Source organism: Eupeodes corollae, chromosome 2 (assembly GCF_945859685.1).
Source record: "Eupeodes corollae chromosome 2, idEupCoro1.1, whole genome shotgun sequence".
NCBI classification, from domain to species: domain Eukaryota; kingdom Metazoa; phylum Arthropoda; class Insecta; order Diptera; family Syrphidae; genus Eupeodes; species Eupeodes corollae.
The window spans coordinates 118,393,143-118,417,285 of record NC_079148.1 but is presented as its reverse complement, the minus strand read 5'-3'; the positions used below and the strand labels follow the sequence as shown (position 1 = coordinate 118,417,285).

Sequence of the window (24,143 nt, the reverse complement as noted above, 5' to 3'; positions counted from 1 at the left end):
ATAAACCGAGGTCAGGACGACCTAGAGTTACGACAAAAAGCGAAGATCTGCATATCATCACCATAACCAAGCGTTCTAGGAAGAAAATAGAACCAGAAATACGCTCCGAGATCAATGTAATCCGAGAAGAACCATTATCTGTATCAACGATACAAGGAAGGCTAAGGCATGCTGGACTTTTTGGGTGCGTTGTAGTGCGGAAACCACTTCTACGGCCCCAAAACAAGATCAAACAGTTGGAATTAGCCAAAACCTTTAAGGATTGGACAGATGAAGACTTCAACAGAGTCCTATGGAGCGATGAGTATAAGTTTGAGATATTTGGCTCAAATCGCAGAGTGTACGTCAGGCGCAGTGCTGAACAGAAGATGCTACCAGACTGTTTGGTCCCAACTGTAAAGCATGGAGGCGGTTCAGTAATGGTATCGGAATGTTTTTCCTTCGATGGAGTAGGAGATCTAACACGAGTGATCGGAAGAATGGATAAAGAAGTCTATAAAACGATATTGGAAGACCACGTTTTGGTATCTGTATTCCGATTAATCGGTGAAGGTTTTGTATTCCAGCAAGACAATGACCCGAAACACACTTCGAAACTTTGCCGGGGATACCTGAAACAAAAAGAAGATGAGGAAATTCTAAAAGTAATGGTATGGCCACCGCAGTCTCCAGATATTAACCCCATTGAGCTCTTATGGGAAGAGCTTGACAGAAATGTCCGGAATCACCACATAACATCGGAATCTGCTCTTTGGGAAACTCTACAAAGTTGCTGGAATTATATTCCACAAGAAGAAATACAAAACCTTGTAAGAAGATTGCCCAGAATTGTAAAAAAAATTATTGAATTTAAAGGAGGATTTTTTGATGAAAACTCAATTTAGAGCTTTTATTGCTTTTTTAAATAAATAATTTATGTTTAGTACAAAAGTAGTTTATATTATCATTTACATATAGACATGCTCTTGTTTAGGGGTTTAAACTCGATATTTCTCAAATTTCAGAGGTGGTCTCAAACTTTTGACAGGTAGTGTAAGACTTATATGATACAAACGCCGCCGTCTGTTTGCTTACTGTCAAACAAAAAGCAATTAAGGACATAAGTTTGGCAAGTGTCTTTTTTGGAGAACAGTTCAACATTTTTTGAAATAAAGTACAGATACACAAAATTATGAATTAAAAAGAGGCTGGGATGCGGCTCACACTGATAACTTCCCATCCCGTCTGTCGATTTGTCTTGCTTAAAAGTTTGTAGGTTTTCGTGTTGGTTTAAAAAATTTGTCAGTTTAATTATTCTTAACAATTTTAAAATGACCAACAATATTTTTCATATCAAGAAATAGTTTAGTTTGAAAATCTTTTTTGTCAAATGGATTTTTTGTCGAAAACAAATGTTTACCAATTTTAGTAGCGTTTATTAAATTTTTACAAACTGGATGAATTAAATTAATTTAAGAGATATCAAGAACCGAACATTAATTTTTACCATTCTTTATACGAAAAATATTGTTGGTAGTTAAAATTTTTTTAAGTATAATTCAACTGACAGCTTTTTCAACCTAACACGAAAACCTACAAACTTTTAAGCAAGACAAATCGACAGACGGGATGGGAAGTTATCAGTGTGGGTCGCACCCAGCCTCTTTTTTTGGATTTGAATTAACATTGGCACTGCACTTCAACACTATAAATAAAAACCACTAAATTCGTCTTATTACAGTTCCGACTTTCTGACGATCTATTTGGAATTTGTCTTAAAGTTGCGCGAATGTTAAACTTAAGGAAATTTGAAAATCTTTTCTCAACACAATCAAACATTCTTTTTTTTATTAAGACAACAACAAAAACAAAACCCGACAAAAATGTAAAATAAAACTGGTAAAAGGAACCCAAAGCAAAACTAAACCGGCATTAATTTCAATTTCTTAGAATTCATTACGGTATACAAGTTCAAAAAGGGTATTCGTATTCATAATCCCGTCTTAATATGAATTTGCAAATGATTGTTTTAAACTAAATATTACGGTTGTTTTTGTTACCTACCATAATCACTTATGTTTTTGAAAATATGTTTTTAGGTCGGTATATTAAGCTTATTTTCCAGACTTCCTTTTATGTTTTTTGTGTTTAACTGTCTCGGCAGTAAGAAATAAGAATTTCCTTCTCAGGTTTGGTTTTTTTTTTTCTAAACAAAAAAGAATTAAAGAAAACTGTTCGACTTAGTATATGGCTTCTGTTTTTTTATTTTTTTAAATTTCTTGAAATACCTACTTAATGTTATTGGTGTGGTTATACCTTTTAAAATGAATATTATATATCTTTTTTGGTAATTTTTTGACTAAAAGAAAGTCTCACTTTATCATCATGTCGGTATAATAATAAGGAGGAGGACGACCGAGTTCGAGACCAAGATTAAGGCTACGACGTCGAAGACGAATTGAACGTCGAATTGTATGGAAAACGACAAACGCACGTGTAACCTTGGCTTATAGCAAAACAATACAAAATATCCTTCAACAATGACAAATGAATAAATAATTGGATTTCTCAAAAAATCAAACAACAAAAAAGTAGAAGAAAAAAAAGGTTAACAAATTTGAATGTTAATGGTTTTCAGAACCAACTTATAGCAATAGATATCCTTAACAGGGGTTAAGGTAATTTACGGGTGGTGCTGTTTAAAAGGAAACCTTTTATCTTATCTGTATTTATGTATGAGTGTATGGTAATTGATTAACATTTTTTTGATATAAAATTGTTCACCAAAATTTGACATAGATTTACGAAGTATTTAATGGTTTAATATAAGTTCACGTGCTTAACAAAGGCAGCTATTGAAACAAGGTGTTACTAGGGATATTATTAGACGATAATAATTATATATGTGGACAGAGAAGGCGTCAAACCAGTTAGAAAAAAGTTCTAATCATTTTAACGATCGTAATAAGAATTCGATTAGGGTTTATTGAACTCATAGGTATACAGTAATAAATACCATACATAATTATGATGGTAGGAAGTTGACACGTGCATAACAAAAAAAAAGTAGGAAAGATAGTTAATTAATGAAAAAAAGTATACTAAGTTTAATATTGGTTATATTGTCTGTCAATCAGACCTGTTGCTTTAACTGGAGTTAAACGAAGGTTTTGTTGCACTTTGTTGGAGGTTTGAGGCAACTAGTTGTTTTTTAATATATTCATACTTATGACTTTTCGATATAAAGGGTGCTTAAATTTTAAGTGCCTATGTTGAATGATAACCACAACTGAAAAAATTAAGCAAACCGGATCTGTAGGAGATGTGAAAATACCAGTGCATGCTCGTACAGCTCATACTGCAGAAACTGTTGCTGCTGTTCCCGATAGTATGTGTCTGAATAGAAGTCCTCCTCAACTCTTCATCGTGACTGAAAATTACACCTCTCACGTTCATCATTGATGAACATAATCCATTAAGACTTTTATTTACAACCTTACAAGGTGGCAATTGACTCAAGAACTAAAGCCTCTTCAGCATTTCAAACATCGTCAATGGTAACAGTAGATGATCAATTTTCGAAAAAAAATCATCTTCAGGATGAGGTACATTTTCACCTCAGTGAATTTTCACTTCAGTGGATTTTATTTGGATAAACAAAATTGCAGCATTGTGGCGAATTATAATTCAAGAGTGATTGTTTAAAAAGCGGTTTATAGGCAGGCGGCATCATCGGGCCGTAATTTTCCCCAAAATGAGACCGATCAGGCAATTACTGTGAACGGCGTTCGCTATCGTGAGATGATAACTTTGTATGGCCCGAATTAGAAGATATGGATATAGACAATACGTGGTTCCAACCAACAGGGCGGTGCCATCTACAGATAACGAAACAATAGCTCTTTTGCTCCACAAATTCAAAGGCCGTGTTATCTCACGAGCTTGCGTTGTCAATTTACCGCAAAGATTAAGTAATTTGACACCGTTGGATTTCTTTCTTTCTTTGGGGTTATTTGAAAGAAAATGTGTACGTCAATAAGCCAGCAACAATTCAAGAGCTAAAGGATGAGTGAATTCGGCTCATTAATCATAGAACTTCAATTATGCCTCAGCGTTATCGCATATTTAGACCATCGGATGGAGGTGTGCCGCAGAGTTTGGGGCAGATATTTGGCCAATATTTTGTTGCATACATAAATTAATTATACTAATATTATCATAATGAAAAGAAATTAAATTAATTTTATAAATAATTTGTGTTTTATTCAAAATCAACATCGGCCTTTAAAATTTAACCACCCTTTAAATAATAAAAACAATATTTTGTATGTATGATAAAATTCGTTTGAGAGCAATTTGTTAATTAATTGACAAAGTATTCGGGTCTAAAATCAATTTTTAAAAACTTTTAATAGGTATTCCGAAATTACGGTCAAACAAAAATAAATAAATAGTAAATTATATTAAATTGAGGATACAAAATTAAAATTTGACTATCTTAACTTTATATTTACTGTGGAGAAGAAATCATTATAAATAAGAAATAGCCGAGACAAGAATTAAAGGAGCCCTAAAAGTTTTGTTAGAAAAATGTATGTACATTATGTACGATAGATGAAACACAATTAAACATAATTTTTTTTTTCAAAATATACTGTAACTTTTAAATGTGAGATATTTGTTTAACATGTTACGAAATAAATTGTATAACCTGCTGCAATGTTTTCGGAATATTTTTAAATAGAAAATCCATGAAAACCTGTTCAATTATTTCTTTCACACATCGTGAAAAAAAATCAATAGAAAAAAGTGCGTATACGCCCAAGTAAACAAATTTGATGTAGCTTAATATAAAAAAATTCAATAAACCGATTGATAGTAACTAGTTCAAAACTATTCTCAGAATCTGATACAAAAGTAGTTTAAAAGAACCTGGGAAGTAAAACTACAAGCGTCAGTATGAATACGTCAAATTTACAAAAACAATTTCCAAAAAATTTTTGTTTTTTTTGTATGATAAACGGGTACTCAAGGGGTTATTAATACCCTTAACATGTTTAAAGATTAAACAGAGTGCGAGCTTTAGGAAAATAGGGAAGGATTAAAGAGGAGATACCGATGCACATTGGTCTTAAAGTTTTGAATATCTAAATGGAATTGAAAAACTGAGCTGGGTAAAGCATTCCACATTCTCGATGTGCGGTTAAAAAAAGAATCTCTATACTTGGCAGTACGTCCGAAATTGAGCTCAAGATTAAACTGATGGAATGCACATTGAAGTACGAGTATTAAGGGTGAATTGTTTGAGAGGGAATGCAACTGGCTAATTCGACAGAACACTGTTTATAAAAATATCGGTAGAACGAAAGGCATGAAACAATGGAGGCGGTGTTCAAGTGACGTGATTGTTTCGATTATAGTTCTATCGCCTTTCATTTTCAAAGCTCCTTTTTGGATACTGTCCAAAATTACACCCAGATCAGAAGGGGTGAAACATTTCTTGCACCGCCGTAGAAATCCTAAGCACCTAGCAGCATTTTTGGCAATATCGAATATGTGATCATTCTATAAGAGGTGATCTGTGGTATACATATTGAGTATTGAAAGTTGATTAGTTTCCCGGATGCAAGTGCCACTCATAGATAGTGGCATCGGGAGTGAGTTTCTCTTTAACGACAGGAGACAGCATTGCGTTTTCGAAGCATTCAATTCTACACGGTTTCTGACTCCCCATTGGACAATGATGTCAAGATTAGAGGTGTGTCAATCGTTCACTTTAAAAGATTCAATCGTTCATATGTCGTTCAGTTCAATGATTCGTTCTTTTCAATCGTTCATTTTTTCAATCATTTTGGTATCTGTTTCATTTGGATGCGAATAAAATATGCAAATTTCATTCTATTCCAATCGTTCACTTTTTCAATCATTTAGGTTTCTGTTTCATTTTGGTTTTTAATGGAAAATAATCGAGTGGAACCTTATGGAACTTTTTGCAGTAGAGTAGGTAAGGTTAAGGTACTTCATTTTCATTCAGTTTCGGTCTTTTAAACGATTAGTATTGAAATAATTGATTGATTGTTTCAAAGCTATGTTTAATTACCATTTTATATCATTTCATTTGAATGAGAATAAGTTGGATGAACGAAACATATTTCTTTTCCTTTAAAACGAAAGACAGTATGATGAAACGATTGACATTGAGAACGATTGATTTGGTTTACTACAATTGCAATCACTCAATCTTTTTGATGAACGGGTCATAAAGACCGAATCAATCACGATTGACACAGGTCTAGTCAAGATCAGAATTTAATGAGCTTATCTTACGCTGCCGTTGAAGTTTCACATCCGAAGAACAAGGATGAGACTCTAAAAACGAATATGAAAAGCTGAGGGTACTATCATATGTGAAACAATTTAGTGGGTTAGAAGTTTGAGACAAACGATCATTTATAATAATAAGGAAGAGCGTTGGAGACAAAACAGAGCCCTGAGGTACACCAGCATTTATTTTGTGAATATCAAATTTGAACCCGTCCAATACCATTTGAATTGAACGGTCCGAAAAGTAATTTCTAACCCAACGAAGAAGGGATTCATCAATACCAAAAGCACGCATTTTCGATAAGAGAGCTTGATGCCAAACTCTATCAAACAAGATTTGTTCCACTGTTCGGTGAGATAAACCACGAGATCACCAGTGGACCTATTGCTACGAAAGACATTCTGTCGGTCATTAAGAAGCTTCCGTTCTTCGAGATATTTCTTGAGCTGATAATTAATCAGCGTTTCCATGACCTTAGAAAGAAGGGACGTGAGTGCTTTTGATAGTTAGGAAAAGGAGGATTTGCTTTTTTAGGGATAGGTTGGACAAATTCTATTTTCCATCCACTCGGACAGAGACCTGTAGAGTAGGAAAGATGGAAAAGCTTACGCAGTAGTAGAGAATTGTAGAGATACTATCCGGGCCAGCAGATTTGTGTATGTCAAGGTCTTTCAGTACTCTTGCAACTGCACGAGTGCGAAAGAAGATTCGTCCCATAAAATCGTTTACTCTTTTAAGAACAGGATGACTCAAGACACTCTCTGGTAGCGTCGAATTGACAACAAACTGTGCTGCAAGCAAATTGGCTTTATCAACCGAGCTTACCATGGGGAATGTCATTGGGACAAGCGTTGGAACCGAGGATGATGGTGTTTTGTACGGTTTTTACAAATGACCATAAATTTTTACTACCTTTGGGACATTATAGTATTTTTTGCCTTAATTTCTGGTAATTCAAAAATTTGGTTTGTCGAATATGGTCTTTCTAGCTTGTTTGAACATATTCCGGTTTTCCTCAGTCGGGTTGGCTTTATAACAACGGAAACTTACATCTCTGATCCTAATTACCACTTTACAGCTCGAATCAAACCATGAGTTCCTTTGGGTATGATAGATATTCACTTATTCGGGATAAAATTTCTCATTCCACAAAAAATTAAATTTGTTACCATATCTGCGCTGGAATTCACGTCACTATCGAGGAAGAATAGTGACCAGTTAAAGTTCCTGAAGAATTCATTGAGACCATCCCAGTTGTCTTTTTCATATTGTCAATCGGTTCTCATAGGAGTTTTTTCTTTAACTGGGTTTTTTAGACATTAGAATTTTGCAGATACGATACAATGGTCCGATGTGCCAAGAGGCGGTAATACACTGATTGCGTATTAATTAGGATCAGAAGTAAGAAACAAGTCTGCAACGTCATTGATTCGAGTTGGCTCATCGACAAGCTGAGTTAATTGATTTAACTAAGCAAAGATCTCAACATATCTTCCTTCTGGTGTTGTCTGACCAGAATAACGAAGCCAAGAAGAATTGTGTACATTGAAATCGCCCGTAATGACGATTTCAGTGTGAGGATAATGGGCAGCAATTCTTTGAATGGATTCGGATAGAGCATTAAATTCGTCAAAAGTTGAATTTCTGTCCAGTTTTCGACTTCCATATAAAAAACATGCTTGGACGATGTGCTTATGTACCGTAAATTTTAACCACATAAAGTGCTGGTACTTAAAATATAAGTAAGCAATTATATAACTAATTAAACTTAATTATTAAATACAAAGGTCAGGTTTGAAATGAGTTGTAAAGATCATATGTGCGATCAAAGAAGTTGTCAATAAATATCCTTCATGGCTGTTTTCAAAAAACAGTCCTCTGATGATTTTTGGTAAGACCAAAATATTGGTGGAACTTCAATAGCAGAATTACCTTAAAATAGAATTATAATCCAACAAAAAAAGAGAAAACGAAACGCACGTCAATTCCATATAACATACAAAATTATTCATATGTCCTTAATTCAGGTTAATAACCTATGCAGACAACGAAATCACAACTTGTAAACATTTTTACAACTTATCGATTTAGCTATAAATTGGAAATATTTTATTGTCAATTAATGTGGAGCAAAGAAAATACGACCTTAGTGCATGAAATATTAAAAAAATAAATTACTGTATAAACATATCTTATCCTTGGTCATAAAAGTGTATATTGCACCAAGTACTTAATAAAAAAAGTCCTCTCATGTCAGCAAAATATGTGTAGTCAAGATGTGCGATTATAAATAGTTATTTATTATTTATTTATTAACAACTCCCTATTATTTTTTTTCCTTTCCCTTTCTCTCTTCAAGGTTAAGTGTGTGGAACAACAGTAGGGTAGAAAAAAAATAACAGCGATTAAATTATTTTGTGTTGCTTGCAACACACAAAACCATGCCCTTAATCACATATAATTATTTTATCCAGAAAACGTATGTAAGCTTGCTCGAAATGAAGTAAAGGCTATCAAGTTGGAAGATATACAATATACACGTCAAGTTGCAGTTTGGAGAGAATTAAATAATTAAGTCTCATATGCGATCAAGAACAAAAAAAAAACATGTTACTTGGTCATCAAAGGACACAGCATAAAATGGATTAACAATCTTCAAAAAAAAATAATTTCTAAGGATCAAAGTACAAAAATATGTCCCTAGGATTCAATGAACTTTTGTAGATTTTGTTTCACATAAAAGTTTTTTTTTTTCTTCTAATACAAAAAATGAAACAATATATTGCTGTGCATGTTGTTGAGCTTAATGGAAGGACATCCATTAGGGACAAATAATATCCTTTTTCGTTGCAAGTCCTATGGTGTATAATTTGGCTTCGTAAATCGATTTTCAATTTGTGGAAGAAGAAAAATAAAATAAAAACGTGGTGCTTAAAAGAAGTCCTGGTAATTTATTTTTGGGTTGATACTTAGTCTGGAGCTGGAGTGATATTCAAGTTGTTTGTCGTTTGTTGCTTCATAAGAAGACTTTAACCAAGAGGATGGGACGAAAACGAGGACGAGGACGAAAACGAAAACGACAGTGTGTGTCGATTTTTTTTCTATCTCCTCTTCGATAGGTGTTGATTACATAAAACTATTCGCCTTTGTTTTGCGTCCATAATTTTATAGTTTTATGTTGTTCACTCCCGTATTTTTAATTTTTCTTTTTTTTTTCAATTTGTCTCAAAATAATTACCCATACTTGAGTCATCGAGAGAGAAAACTTGTTTCACACTTTTCGCGTCCACACAATAAATTCAATTTTAAATCAAATAAATTTTATTGAAAAAGCCGATTTGTTTTTCCAAAATAAAATTCAGTAAAGAAAAAATTAGGAAAATTATTAAAAAACCAAATTTAAAAAAAAATGTGTTTTAGTTTCTATTTTTTGAGAAGAAAAATAGAACAAAACGCGAAACGGCACCACTTAAAAACACCCGCGCCGCACTCGTCTAACCGTCTGAGCAAAAGGAATCGAAAGGACACACTTTGTACCTTAGTGGAAAAATAGCTATGCTTTGGTTGTGCTAAATTTTCACAGAATAGCTGGCAGCAGCAGCAGCAGCGCCAGCACCAGCTGAGCTTTTTTCCTTCCCCATATCACACGTTTCGATTTTCCCTTGAATGGTCTTAAAGTTGACTATGGCTGGCGAAGGAAATGATATGGCGACAAATATGAGAAGTGAGAGTTCCGATGTGAGAGTTCGGGAGCGAGAGAGAAAGTATTCGCATCAGTTGATGTAGGTTGAAAATATATATTCCTATATATGGATGGAAAATATGTGGAAATGGAAAGCATAAAGCTTTTTTTTGCATCTTTTCTGCTGGTTGATGTGTACATGTGTATGAATGTATGTGTCTACAGCATGCGAGTCGTGAAAATATCCAAACAACAAAAACAACACTTAAAGTTCTTCCCTTGGCAGCCAACAAAATATACATATGTATGAAGGTAGGTAGATAGGTAGAAGATATACATAGATAGATACTATGTATTTAAATATGGGGTTTGAATGAATTCGAATTGGGGGTAAGAAAGAACAACAAAAGTAAACAAACTACGCCAGCACGAGGCAGGAAACAACCAAAGGGCATTGCCAGATTGCGTTTACATTAAAAATTTCCATAAAAATGAATATAACTTATTTTATATAACAAAAAATACAATATGGTCAAAAAAAGGTCCTTTTTCAGTAATGTTACATCAATTAAAAATAAGCGGACTTCGGTTTTTCTGCAAAAGTACGTTTGTAATAAATATAAATTAACTTTAGTGAAAAGGCGAGAAATTTAAAGGAGAAATGCAATGAAGTAAAAAAGTACGTATACGCCTTAGTGTACCATTCTATTTTAGTTGTTATCTTCAGATATCTATCTGATCTATTATATCTATAAAGTATGACCTGTTGTTGTCGAACTGATCAACACATACAAATAACGCAATAATTTACGTAAGTGTACTTTAAGAAATGCCAATGGATCATAACAATAATAATTTATACAAATTGAAGTTATAAAAGAGGCTGGGATCCCATCCTGTCTGTCGATTTGTCTTGCTTAAAAGGTTTGTAGTTTTTCGTGTTTTGTTAAAAAAGTTGCGAATTGAATTATTCTAAAAGATTTAAAAATTAATAACAATGTTTTGCATATGATGAAATAGTTTGATTTTAAAATCTATTTTTGTTAACGAGATTTTTTGTCATTAACCAATTTTTACCAATTTTAGTAGTTTCTCTTAAAAGTTTTTATTTCTTATATAAACAAATAAAAATTGGATGAATGAAAAAAAGTCAATACCTCATTGTTCACGTGGTATCGAGAACCGAACATCATTTTTACCAAATATTCGTATTGTTTTTTTTATATTTTAATTTTTTATGAAAAAACGGTTTGTTGGAATTTTATACAAAAACTACTGAATATCGAAAACAATATTTTTTGTGAAATAAAAACAAAATTTAATTTTTCAAAAGCTATTTGAGTCGAAAGTAATATTTTACCAATTTGTTTTACATTGTTTTTTTTTTTAGGTTTTTATTTTTATTTAAAAAAAACTGTATATTAGACATTTCTCAAAATTTTACTGAATGTTTAAAGCAATATTTTTTTTAAAAAGACAAAAGTAGCTTAAAGCCATTATCTCAGAGTTTTGGAAAGATATTTGAGTCGAAAATCAATTTTTAACAACTTTTACCAATTTTCTTGTTTAGATTTTTGTTTTTTTTTGTTTTGTAAAAAAAATGTCAATTCGATTTTTCTCAAAATTTTTCAGAATGTTGAAAACATTATTTTTTAAAAGTTAAAATAAGTTGGAAGTTATAATCTTTATTTTTTGAAAAGATATTTGAGTCGAAAATCAATTTTTACCAATTTTGAAAAATGTTGTTTTTTTAGGTTTTTATTTTTATAGAAAAAAAACTGTCAATTTGATTTTTCTCAAAATTTTACCAGATGTCAAAAACATTATTTGTCGTTGCACAACATTTTTTTAGAGATGAAATCGTATTTTATTCTTAGACTTTTTGAGGTTCGGTATCACGTTACAATATATAATATAAAATTTAATTCATGTCTCTAGGGTCATTGGTTCGTAAGATATTTAGGGTTTACCAAAATGTTCACCTTTTTTTTAAACTGCTATGGTAAAAAAAACACCCACTGAATTTTTTTGAGAGCCCTTTCTGCATCTTTCTGTGTTATTATCTGTATTACAAAATTTATTTAAAATCGATATCTTTACTGGTTCTTGAGCTATGGACGACGAAAAAAACTTCGCGAAAGTACGGACGTACGAACGTACGTGCACACGCATGCACAGACATTACTCTAAAATTTATATCGACTCAAGGGACCTTGAAACGTCGACAAATGTCAAAATTTTCAATTTGACAAATCGGACCCATTACAATAACTTTCTATAAGAATTTAAAAAAAATACAAACAAATTTTAAAGAAAATTCAGCTTTTAGTTGTTCGGAAAAATACCTCGAAGCAAAAAATCTACAAAAGCACTGCCACTTCTAAAATTAGGAAATTAATAATTGGACAATTTGTATCTTTTACTGCAAATTTACTTCAAAATAAAAGCAAGTAATCAACAAATTTAACAAAAAGTGACCTAGTATATGTTTTGTGTATGTCTGTATATTTAGTAGACATTGGTTTTTGGAGAAATCCTTAGAACAGAGGTCTTTTTCATATTTTTATATTCCAGTGATTTTTAACTCCTTGTGGCATCATGGTTAATCGGTTGGACTGTCATGACATAGGTCTTGGGTTCAAACCCTGCCTGTGCCATCTTGTGACGAATTTTCCAAGATTGATTATTGTCATTTTTCTCAAATTAGCCGTTCTGAATCGGCTTAAAATTGTAGTTCCTCTCCATCCCTGACAACATTGATAACGAAAGCCAACATCGCACTCCATCGAGTTCATCCTCTCTTGAAGAAGAAAACTAGATTAAGTAAACCAACGAAACTGTTGATATACAAACAACTGCTAAGACTGGTTATCACCTACAGTTTTCCGATACGGTTCATCATATCAAAAACTGCAATGGAACAACTTAAAGTCTTCGAGACGAAGATACTAAGGATATGCACTGATCTACAATTCGACCGTCACGAAAAAAGCACTATAGCAATCGTAGAGTCTACGAAGAAGCTGAAATCAATCCACTTGACCAGTTTCTTGGACAGGCAGCAAGGAAGATAATCATCAAAGTCACCAGCCACCCTAACCAATTAATGAGAAGGATGAAAAATCAGGATCGACACCCAGACCCGAGATACCTTTGTGGTATGAATATCTTGGACGGGGTTTTAAGAAAGATGTCTGCGTGTGTTTCTGTACGTACATTTGGGACACCTTTTTCCGTCAGCCATTTCTCAAGAACTGGCAGACATATTACCTTCAATTAAATTTAGTCTTACAGATAATAACATCAATAGATGCAGAGAGGACTTTCAAAATAATTGAGTGCCAGGGTTTTCACTGCAGCAATTTAAAAACAAAATTGAAAAATGTGGTTGACCCCAAACATCTTTTGAATCGACAAAGCTAGCGACTTCAATTAAATATTATACATTGTGACGTGATTCAAAACTGGAATATATTCGATAAAAATCAACTTACTGTTTATTTTATAAACAACAAAAACTGAAAAGAAAAATGTTTGGCACCTCAAATATTTTACAAACAATAAATGAATAACAAAGAATAACATTTTTGACCTATGGTAACAATTTTAGAAAAATCAAAACTAATGCTTTTTTTACAAAAAATAAAACAATAAATTGTTGAAAATTGAATTCAACTCCAATATATTGGCAATACTATGGCTTTAAACTAATGTTACCTGATACAAATTTTTGTTTTAAAATTGTATAAAATGTTCAGAAAAATCCAATTTTCAGTTTTTTTTAATAAAAAAATACAAAATTCTTAAAAACTGATCTTCCACACGAATATCTCAAGAATAATTTAAGGTATTGAATTCAAGGTATTCTATACAAAATATAGTAATAAACAGAAGAAAATTAAAAATTTTATCAGTATTTTTAAAGAAATTGGTAAAAATTGATTTTTGACTAAAAATTGATATTTGACTAAAAATTCTCGGAGACAAAAACATATTGAATATTAAATCAAACTTATTTTATCATACTCAAAAATCCAATTGGCAACTTTATCTTACAAACTACGAAAACTTTTAAAAACAACTAAAAATGGTTTTCGACTCAAGTAACTTGAGAACAAAGCACCATACTGACTTCAAACTTTTCCAATTTAAAGTAAATGTTGTCATGAACTTTGTAAAACTTTTAGAAATATCAACAGACAGGCACGAATGGGAAGTTATCAGTGTGAGTCGCATTCCAGTCTTTTTTTAAAGGGTGATTTTTTTGAGGTTAGGATTTTCATGCATTAGTATTTGACAGATCAGACATGGTGTCAAAGAGAAAGATGCTCAGTATGCTTTGACATTTCATCATGAATAGACTTACTAACGAGCAACGCTTGCAAATCATTGAATTTTATTACCAAAATCAGTGTTCGGTTCGAAATGTGTTTCGCGCTTTACGTCCGATTTATGGTCTACATAATCGACCAAGTGAGCAAACAATTAATGCGATTGTGACCAAGTTTCGCACTCAGTTTACTTTATTGGACGTTAAACCAACCACACGAATGCGTACAGTGCGTACAGAAGAGAATATTGCGTCTGTTTCTGAGAGTGTTGCTGAAGACCGTGAAATGTCGATTCGTCGCCGTTCGCAGCAATTGGAAGATTTTACGCAAAGATCTTGGTGTAAAACCGTATAAAATACAGCTCGTGGAAGAACTGAAGCCGAACGATCTGCCACAACGTCGAATTTTCAGTGAATGGGCCCTAGAAAAGTTGGCAGAAAATCCGCTTTTTTATCGACAAATTTTGTTCAGCGATGAGGCTCATTTCTGGTTGAATGGCTACGTAAATAAGCAAAATTGCCGCATTTGGAGTGAAGAGCAACCAGAAGCCTTTCAAGTACTGCCCATGCATCCCAAAAAATGCACTGTTTGGTGTGGTTTGTACGCTGGTGGAATCATTGGACCGTATTTTTTCAAAGATGCTGTTGGACGCAACGTTACGGTGAATGGCGATCGCTATCGTTCAATGCTAACAAACTTTTTGTTGCCAAAAATGGAAGAACTGAACTTGGTTGACATGACTAAGTTGGCGCTACATGCCACACAGCTCGCGATTCTATGGCCATTTTGAGGGAAAACTTCGGAGAACAATTCATCTCAAGGAATGGACCGGTAAGTTGGCCACCAAGATCATGCGATTTGACGCCTTTAGACTATTTTTTGTGGGGCTACGTCAAGTCTAAAGTCTACACAAATAAGCCAGCAACTATTCCAGCTTTGGAAGACAACATTTCCGAAGAAATTCGGGCTATTCCGGCCGAAATGCCCGAAAAAGTTACCCAAAATTGGACTTTCCGAATGGACCACCTAATACGCAGCCGCGGTCAACATTTAAATGAAATTATCTTCAAAAAGCAAATGTCATGGACCAATCTAACGACCAAAAAAATGTCTTACAATTACAAAAAACAATAATGTAAATTTTTTGAAAATGTAAGTTTGCAGAACAACCTTTCCAGCTTAGTTTATTTTTATTGGATTGAATACTCTAATTTTCATATTTTTTTAACTTTTAGCATCTTTGGAAGCAGGTTTCAGACATTGTTTTCAATGATTTAATTTATAATTGTAGCTCGTGTAAAAAATCAAACCAATATTTTTTTTAAACCTATGCCAATATCGTAATATTAGATTTGTCCTGCAATTATGTCTTTTTCGTATTGACTTATTTTGTCTTTTCGAGTTTTTTTTTAGAAATTATATATGTTTAAATTTTTCTAATCATAAAATGGCAACTCCCTGTTCTGAAAAGTAGGCATAGGTTTAGGTACATCAAAGCATTTACCAAACTCAAATTGAAAGCTTCTTTCGGTTTTCTTTGCATATAACATGAGTTCATTTTATTCTGGGGGACGATATATACTAAAATTTAAATATACCAAAAGCTTTCATATGTTTTTTTTAATATTTTATTTTTGCTTACTTTCCGTGCACTTGTACCAAGGATGTCAACTTAAATTTTTCAAAACATATTTTAATGAATGAAGAAGCTTTACTCTACAACACACAAATGTCAAGGGGCTTTTTTCATAGAAAACGATGAAGAAGAAGAAAATCACAACAACAACAACAAAAAAGTTTAAAATCCATTAAAAAAAATTCTCTAGTCAAGTACCTGCGCACCGGATAAACTAATTTAAGAGAAACTAGACTGCATTTAAAGAGTATGGCCATTTTATACATAATAAGCTAAGTAGTATAGGAATCAGAGAAATACCTTTAATATCTTTTGAGAGCATACACTTCATTTCACAGCGGAGTACTTGATAAAGGTCAGGTGTATAATTAGTTAAGTTTTTGGATCTTGAAGTTGGAAAAATCTGATCCATTTTTTAAAAACTATTCTATCTGCTTGGTAATATTATAAACTAGACTTAAAAATGCATGATTGCCTGACTTTAAAACAAGAGAATAACATCACTTTTAAAAGGCAGGAAAGCATTGTATGACATTTAAATGTAAAAAATTCATTAAAATTAATATTTTTCCTTCTCTCATTATTGAATCAAACAAATTTTATTAACACAATTATAATTGGTTATAACTGCGAGCAGAAAAAAAATATAAATTACAAAAAAATAAGGCATTAATCATGTGAACCAGAGTGTATGTTGCAGAATGCATTGCTGCATGGAAATTGTTTTCATTTAAAATTATGAAAACCCAACATGCGTATATAATTAGAAGAACAAACAGTGCGTGCGTGGGTGGGTGGGATAATTTAGAGTGGGGTTGGTTGGTTGGAGTTGGGAGACACAGTCTAGGTTCATCTGGAAAATCAAATTAGTGATTGTTTTTGCACACACAAGGAATAATTAAACATTGAGCATAGTATCTATTTTTCTATGTACATATATTATACTTGATTTGTTTTTCAGTACCTATGTATCTAACCTATATAAGTATTGAATGTGGATTTGTTTTTATTAAAAGTTCAGAGGCAAAATAATATTTTTTTTTGTGGTAAATTGTTTGTAATTATTGCAGTGGGTTGATAAATTATTGAAAAGATAAATGAAAATGAGGTTTAGGTCAGATTGTTTAAAAAAGAGCATTTTAGTTTGGATTATGTGGTAAAGTTGGTTTTGGGAAAATGGAAAACACAAGTCAACAAGCTACACTACAATTTTTTGGAATTATAGAAATGTAAAATTTTAAGTACAGGTCTCTACACCAGGATTTCATCAGGATTTGTAGGAGTACTTGTACTTCAGTATTTTTAAAATGTTTTATGAATGTATATCTATGTATTTATAAAAGTTTTCGAATATACATAAGTATTAAACATATTGAGAAATTATTCATCAATTTATACTATCCAAAATCTTCTAACGATTTGAGCTGAATACTGGATTTTTAAGGTTGCCCGTACTCATAAATTAGACGTTTTCAACCGACTGTAATATTTCTCCAAAAATATGTAAGTTGCAAAGTACTTAAGAAGTTCATTTAAGTAATTGACAAACACTTTTTAATACTTAATTGATATTTTTTTTCTGATGAAATAGAAAGGAATTTCTTTGAAAAATAAACTTATGAGGAAATTAGAGAGTCAAAATAATTTTCGGAACTACAGGGTGGGCCATGAATTAGTTACCATTTGAAAAAATCGTATTAAAAAAAACCACTTAACATATTTTAGAAATCGTTTATTTACGAGAAAGTTAATTAGTTGTAATTTATTTTTTAAAAATTATATCGTCTAAATGACCACCGTTTCGGTTTTTGCACTCATCTAAGCGAGTTCTGAAGTTTTCGAATACTCTTCTGCAAAGAGACCGCGAGATCACCGACATCTCTTCGATGATTTTTTCTTTAATTTGACGGAGTGTATTCGGTTTATCAATGTAGACACGACTCTTTAAATAACCCCATAAAAAGAAGTCTGCTGGGGATAGATCTGGAGTTCTGGGTGGCCATGGGGTGTCACCTCGTCTGAAAATCAGCTTTTCCGGAAACATTTCTTTGACCACCGGCAAGGACTCGTTCGATGTGTGACATGTGGCTCCATCTTGTTAAAACCATGTGTTGCGATTATAGCCAGCAAATTGCAGAAGCATCGGTGCTAAGAACTCCCGTAATATTTTCACATACTCGGTAGAATTAACAGTAACTGAACGGCCTCGAGAATCTCGAAAAAAGTAAGGTCCGATGATTCCTTTTGCTGAAATTGCAGCCCATACAGTTACCTTAGAATAGTGAAGTGGCCTCTCATGTTTAACTTTAGTATTTTCGCTGCTCCAATACCAGCAATTCTGTTTGTTTACATGTTCATTTAGGTGGAAATGGGCTTCGTCAGAGAATAGGTGTTGTCAAAATTACTGAATCGAGTTAACATTGTTTCGGCATATGACTTACCCAAATTTAAATCATTAGGGTTTAGTTCTTGCACTACCTGGATCTTATATGGATGTAATTTCAAATCTAATTTTAAAATACGGCGTAATAATGTGCGGGATAATCCTAATTCAGCCGAACGTTTATGCGTCGATAAATCTGGATCACGTCGAACAGAAGCAGAAAGTCCGCGGGCCGCCGGTTTGTTTCACACTTAGTGTAGATCCCGTCTCTTCTAACTTCTTCACCCATTTCTTTATTAAAGGAGCTCTTGGACACTGATTTAAGTCGTGTAAACCATATTCAACACAAAATAAGCGTCTCACAGTAATGAGCGAAAAGTTGTTTAAATAAAACTGTTTCACGCAGTAACCGCGTTGCGGCCCCGCGAAGCGATCCATTGCGACTAAATTTCCAAGAAGCGAGCTAGTGCCCCCGCCTCGCCCGCGCCCCGGGCGGTAATAGTTTGCGCGGTAAGTTTCATTTAAATGTTAACGAATTCTTGGCCCACCCTGTATTAGTGATTTTTCAAAACACGCAGTGAAATATCGAAGTCCTCAGAACTGTTCGTAGTTTTTCTGTGCAACTATTGAGTTTCGTGCATTAGTAAAAATAGTCGCAGGGGGCCAAATATAGCTCAATGAAATCGATCCGGGAACATTTTTCAATCAATATTTAAAGGTGTTTTTCTTTGATTAGAAATGAAAATTATAAACTGATCAATCCGAAATCTCACAAAGAATGTTTTTGAGAAAAAAAGTGCAATTGCGCAATAATTTTCTCTAAAAATTTATTTTTCTATTTTTCGGACGGAAATTCGTTTTCCTGAACAGCTGATACTTTTATGTTCAAAATTGTTCCACTGATTTGTGTTCTAATTTTACACAATTTCAATGACAGGTTTCTGTCAGCAAACATTTTTCGGTGGGTTCAGGAAATTTTGTTCAATAACAGAAATTTTTATTGATAGCTATAAACGACCTGTCAGAAAAATTCCAATGTTTGTTTTCAATGATGAAAAGCAATTATAGCTATAATTGACGCCTAACGATGATTTAACATTTTTTTCAAGTTCTTGGAGTTGAAAGAAAGATCAAAAATTACACTTCAAAGCCGAAGTCCTTATAACTGCCCGTAGTTTTTCGGTGCAACTATTGGGATTCATACCTTAGAAAAATCATTTACATTAACATTTTTAACATTAACATTTAACATTTTTTTCAAGTTCTTGAAATTGAAAGAAAGATAAGAAACATTTCAAAAATAACTTGTGTGCTTCAGAATCGTTTTAAAATTGAACATTCCCTATTTGACGCAGAAATACAGAATTTTGAAAAAAGCACTAAAATACCTTAAATTTGTTTGTGCTTTGATACTTTGGTCAAGTGTAAAGAAAGTACTTGAATTAAAGTTCAAGTACTGAAAAAGAGCTCAAAGTACTTGAGAATTGGAGTATTTAAGTATTTGAAACTTTTTTTTAAGTTTGAGGTTTGACCAAGAAGCGTTCTTTGCAGACAATTGTAGTAGAGACACTTATGCGTGATAATGACTCTAAAGCCTAAACGCACTTCTCGGCTGTCTAATAAGTGGATTAGAAATTGCCAAATCAATTTTTCGATTCGATATATACCTTGAACATAATCGAAAGGGAAATTTATGGAACGATATAGAATAGCAATTTGCGATTGAAAATTAAGAAATCTCGGGGAATTCTGGGAAGTATTTAAGAAATTCTGGAACATCATTATCGAGGCCAGTAATTAGTGGAAATGATTATTTTGTGGACAGAAGACAATATTTTGATATTTTGCTGAATGTTGGAGTACTAAAATCCAACAGAAAACGAAAAATCTTCTAAAACCCGAATTGACCCCTTTACAATAGATGAGGACGATTTGTATGAAAGGTTTCAACCCGAGAAAAAAAAGAGGCTGGGATGCAACCCACACTGATAACTTCCCATCCCATCTTTATACACAGTGCGAGTAATTAGGAAGGGAGGATAGGATTTGAAAGGAGATACCGATGCACATTGCAATGAGTGGGAAATATTGAGTCTGGTAAAGCATTCCACATTCGTGTAGTGCGACTAAAAAAAGAATCTCTGTACTTTACAGTACGACCGAAATTGGGCTCAAGGGTAAACCGATGGGCATTCCTAAAAGAACGAGTATTATGGTTGAATTGTTTGAGGGGAGGAATACAACTGGCTATTTCATTAAAGCATTGCTTAAGGAAGTAGCGATTAAATAATGAGAGACACGAAACCTTACGACGGTGCTCGAGAGATGCAAAAGTTTCAGTTAGATCACAGTCACCTTTCATTTTTATAGCTCTCTTTTGAATTCTGTCCAAGAGACTCAAGTGGGTTATAGGAGCACCTGCCCAAATATGGGAATTGTACTCGAGTTTTGGACGAATATAGGCTTTATAAATTATAGCCAGTTCAGAAGGGGTAAAAAACTTCTCCCATCGTCGGAGAAAACCTAAACACTTAGCAGCATTTTTGGTGATGTCAAATATGTGATCACTCCACAACAAGACGTTTTTAATGCACATACCTAGGACTGATAGCTGTTCAGTCTCCTCGATGCAAGTACCACTCATGGATAGTGGCATTGGGGGAGGGTTACGCTTTTGCGACAGTAGACAGCATTGAGTTTTCGAAGCATTAAATTCTACACGGTTTTTGATTCCCCATTTAACAATGCTGTCAAGATCAGAATTTAATGAGCTTATCATACGCTGCCGTTGGAAGTCAACATCCAAAGAATAAGGATGAGAATCTAAAAACGAATATGAAAAGCTGAGGGTACTGTCATCCGCGAAACAATGTATTAGTATTTTTTTCGTTATGTTTTTATTTTTTTTTGTAAAAAAAACTGTCCATTCGATTGACAACAATATTTTTTAAAAGATAATAGTAGTTTAAAGCCAATATCTTAAAGTATAAGTGAAAATTAGTTGCAAGCCATAATCTCAAATTTTTGAAAAGATATTTAAGTCAAAATTCAATTTATGCCACCTTTAAATATTTTTTTTAAGGTTTTTATTTTTTTATAAAAAAAATACTGTCAATTTGATATAAAAGATTTCAAAGATTTTGGTTTAAGAGGAATTGTGCTAGAATTGTAGTAGAATATACTTTTAACCTGTTTCTAACTGAACAGAGCTGCCAAATTGTCTACGAATAACAGCTGTGTATAACCTAAATGTTAAATTTAGACTCCAGTTCAAAAAGACTCGGGTTTAAAATATGACTATGAATATTTCCCAATAAGTTAGAACGTTAATACACAGAACAATAATAATTTTAAACGAAATATTCTTAAAACCTTTAAAAAAGAAAAACCATTTGATTTTCTTACAATCAATTTTTTCGTAGTTTCAATTCACAAATTAAGTTAAAAAAAAATTAAAAACAATCCTCTGAACATGTTTTACGCATTTAACTTTCAATACTAATTGCAGATGGGAACCTTTTAGTGTCACTTTGACCATTTATTTTAACTTTTCACACTTTTTCAACACTAAAACAGCATAATTACAATTTTGGGAAAAGGCAACATAGTTTGAATTTTGACAAGCTAGCCTCTAAATAAAATTTTGTATAAAAACTATTAAAGCACTCTAAACACATTTTATATTACTTAAACTATTTTTTTTTTATCACACTAAACATATGCTTTTTTTCATTAATGAAATGTTCTAACTTAACAATTTGATGGACTGGTAAAATAATAATTAACAAAGAACTTCAATTGTATCCACTCACTGATGGTAGTTTATACCTTACCTTCATATCTACTTCAGTCCAATTAAAATTTGCAAAAAGAAAGAATGAAATAAAGAAGAAAAAAACACTAAACAAAGCTAATTACTCAAGAAAAACTATAAAGCCACAAAGGTAACCTGAAACTTTAGCCACATTTTAACGTGCGTCGTCTTTTTTTTTTTTTCTTTTTTTTTGTCTTAATATATTTTGTTGCTGAGCAAATTAAGCACATGGGTGGGATAATACGAGTGTTATACACACCTGTAGTGTATATATACAGTTTTACAACAATAATTATGAAACTAAACAGAAAAAAAAGGATGGGAAAACAGCAACAGAAAAGTTATAAATTCAATTCAAATAGTTTGTGAGGTTAAGTTTCAAAGACATTAAAAGTACTTTGACCGTTAAGAAAATTATGAGCATTATCAAAAAAAAAAAGAAGCAGAAAAGCCACAGAAAAGGTCCAAGTTTTTTTTAGACTTTGGACTTTTGAACTTTGGACCGCATATTTTAAGTACTTGTCAAAAATCAAACTTTTTCGAAAATATTAAACAAAATGCAAGAATATAATTTTTTTTAAGATGGACGTATTTCTTAATTACTCTAAGACTAGGATTTTTAATAAAAAATACTTTATCCAAAGTTTTACCCAAAAACTAAAATTTACACAACAAAGAACAAACTTTTAACTACATTTTTTGTCTAATAAGATGTGTTAAGATTAAAACAAAAAAAGTGTCATCATTTTTTTGTAGAATGTAGAATAGACTGTTAACTTAAAACTTTTATGAAAAAACATGTTTGCTCCACTCCATTGAATCAAATTACATTTTTAGAAAGTGTTAAGGCCGTATGCATAAATTATGCTTTATCAAGTGACTAACAAAATGGGCTAAGCAATGTGGATTGGACGTCAATCCAAATAAAACAGAATTAATACTCTTTTCCAGAAGGTATAAAACTCCTCAGATTAGCCCACCCAAGATTAGAGGAATACCATTAAGCTTTTCCGACCGCGCTAAATATTTAGGCCGCATTTTATACAAAAAACTAAATTGGAAGGCAAATATTGATGAAAGAGTCAAACTGGCTATATACACTTCGGTAATCAGACCGATACTCATTTATGGAGCTGTCGTATCTTGGACCGCATTGGACAAGATGGTAAATCTAAATAAGCTCATCAAAGTCCAGCGGTCAGCAGGTATGCGCACCACAGGAGCACTTCGCTCAACACCAACCGCAGCACTGGAAGTGCTTTTAAACCTAACACTCTTCTCCAAAATGGTTTCAGCCAACTCATGTGTAAGGCTTAGATCTCCTCTCAATGGACCAGTAACAATACTGGACATACTACTATTCTAGACAGTTTCAGATCTATCCCAGATCGCTTAGACTATACCACCCCAAAAATGCTATTCGATAAAAGCTTCCATGTGTCCATCCCTTCAAGATCCTCCTGGGAAGAAGAGAGACCCCTGGAAGACAATGCGGTACACTTCTATACAGACGGTTCAAAGACCGATCACGGAGTTGTAAGTGGTATTTATTCGGAACTACTGAATCTCAGTCTATCCTATAGACTTCCCAATCAATGTAGTGTATTCCAGGCAGAAGTAATGGCGATTAAAGAAGCACTATCCTGGCTCAAAGGAAACGTTATATCTTGTAAGGATTTACGAATCTTCTCAGACAGCCAAGCCGCTCTTAAATCTCTCGCGTCTGTCTCCACAAACTCTCAACAGTCCACGATTGTCGATCATCTCTGAATGAGATGACGGAATAATTACACAGAGACATTCCGGGAAATTGCAAAACCAATGAGCTCGCCAAAAACGGAACACTTCTGCCTAATGTTAGACAAAAACATAATATAGGAACACCACTTGATAAATACAAATATCTTCTCAAGTAATATGCTCTAGAAACAACAAATGCTAGATGGTCACAGAGTACCACCCGCCTAGCAACCAAACAAATATGCCCAAGTAT

At 33.0% G+C, this 24,143-nt stretch overlaps 1 protein-coding gene across 4 annotated transcripts in view; it reads right to left on the bottom strand.

The window, feature by feature from the left end:
- Positions 1 to 24,143, bottom strand: part of LOC129947395 (hippocampus abundant transcript 1 protein) — a 134,654-nt gene that overhangs the window by 82,132 nt on the left and 28,379 nt on the right. The window contains exon 1 of one of the 4 annotated variants that reach the window (XM_056057930.1): positions 9,543 to 9,810. The exons of 1 other annotated variant lie outside the window; for it this stretch is intronic. Coding sequence is in view for 1 of the 3 variants with exons in the window: in XM_056057933.1 (XP_055913908.1) it covers positions 9,543 to 9,557 (15 nt within the window). In the remaining 2 variants the exon portion in view is untranslated. Of the gene's footprint in view, positions 1 to 9,542; positions 9,811 to 24,143 lie in introns of those variants that run through there. 2 more of the 4 variants (XM_056057931.1, XM_056057933.1) reach the window with 2 other exon arrangements.